General features: G+C 42.4%; 1 protein-coding gene across 1 annotated transcript in view; it reads right to left on the bottom strand.

The window, feature by feature from the left end:
- LOC106878276 (ubiquitin-conjugating enzyme E2 T) overlaps nt 1–1,508 on the bottom strand; it is a 16,076-nt gene that overhangs the window by 4,755 nt on the left and 9,813 nt on the right. The window contains exon 3 of the mRNA XM_052978068.1: nt 137–305. Coding sequence (XP_052834028.1) covers nt 137–305 — 169 coding nt within the window. The remainder of the gene's footprint in view (nt 1–136; nt 306–1,508) is intronic.

Here is a 1,508-nt window from a genome sequence, read left to right as displayed (position 1 = left end):
GGTGGTCGTAGTGGTGGTGGTGGTGGTGGTAGTGGTAGTGGTGGTGGTAGTAGTAGTAGTAGTAGTTTTCGAATTTTGGCACAAGGCCAGCAGTTTGGGGTGTTTTTTTTTACATGGCACCTTGGTTTTAGGATCTCAATTCTGTTGTGGTGGGCAGGTAAAGATTTAAAAAAAACAAGAAAAAGAGAAAAATTAAAGGGTCTTACAATGTCGGCCATTAAGGGGTCATCAGGATTAGGGTCATTCATAAGGACCAGTATAGAGGTCAGCACTGTACTGATGTTCAAACATGGCTTCCAGCCACCCTGAAATTGAAAGAGAAAAAGAGACATACAGAAGTATTAGTAGTCATCTTTAAGACATGAAAAGTATATATGTGTGTATATATCAGTGTGGAGGGCCAGTCTTATTTCTTTACTGCCCACAGGGGGCTAAACATAGAGGGGACAAACAAGGACAGACAAAGGGATTAAGTCGATTACATTGACCCCAGTGCGTAACTGGTACTTAATTTATCGACCCCGAAAGGATGAAAGGCAAAGTCGACCTCGGCCGGCGGAATTTGAACTCAGAACGTAACGGCAGACGAAACACCAGTAAGCATTTCGCCCGGCGTGCTAACGTTTCTGCCAGCTCGCCACTCTTGCGTCTCAAAGACAATCTGAAGCAACGCAACTTCTCCTTTACTTCTTTGGAAAAGAAAACATCAGAATATGGGACTTGGCACCAGTCTTGCGTCTCCTCAGTGCAAAGACTTGAGCAAAATCAACTAGGATCAACTGCTTGCAAGCATGAAGGCACAATGGCAAAACGCCGCTCTTCTAAATGAAAACCTTACCCGTCATTGTGGTTTTGTGGTATGGAGCAAAGCAGGGCTTGCCATCCACTCAAGAAAACAACACAGTAAATGATCCACAAGTACTTGAAAAAACTGAGTCCTCAACTTATATCATTTTCCAAAAGGTTACAAAGCAGTAACAGGTCTCATGAGACACATCTGTGTCCACAGAACATGATTACCACTTTATTTTACTGAATCCTCATTTGTCATTCACGGGAGAATCCATTATATATGGCCGGCCGTTGTACGTGTAACATCGTTATTCCTAGCTGTGCCTGTGAAATCATGTATTCCTCCCATAAGGCCTTATTTCCACAACGCCAGCTTAATTTAATTCGTCCTTAGTCGAAAGACATCTGTTGCTATGTCCTGTTTTAATATTTTTATTGTATTTGTGTAACATTCTTTTATTCTTTTATTCTTTTACTTGTTTCAGTCATTTGACTGCGGCCATGCTGGAGCACCGCCTTTAGTCGAGCAAATCGACCCCAGGACTTATTCTTTGTAAGCCTAGTACTTATTCTATTGGTCTCTTTTTGCCGAACCGCTAAGTTACGGGGACCTAAACACACCAGCATCGGTTGTCAAGCGATGTTGAGGGGACAAACACAGATACACAACATATACACACATACATATATACGACGGGCTTCTTTCAGTTTCTGTC

This window comes from Octopus bimaculoides, chromosome 30, assembly GCF_001194135.2.
Source record: "Octopus bimaculoides isolate UCB-OBI-ISO-001 chromosome 30, ASM119413v2, whole genome shotgun sequence".
In the NCBI taxonomy this organism is placed as follows: domain Eukaryota; kingdom Metazoa; phylum Mollusca; class Cephalopoda; order Octopoda; family Octopodidae; genus Octopus; species Octopus bimaculoides.
Note: the sequence above shows the minus strand (reverse complement) of the source record. Positions and strands in the feature narration are given on the sequence as shown.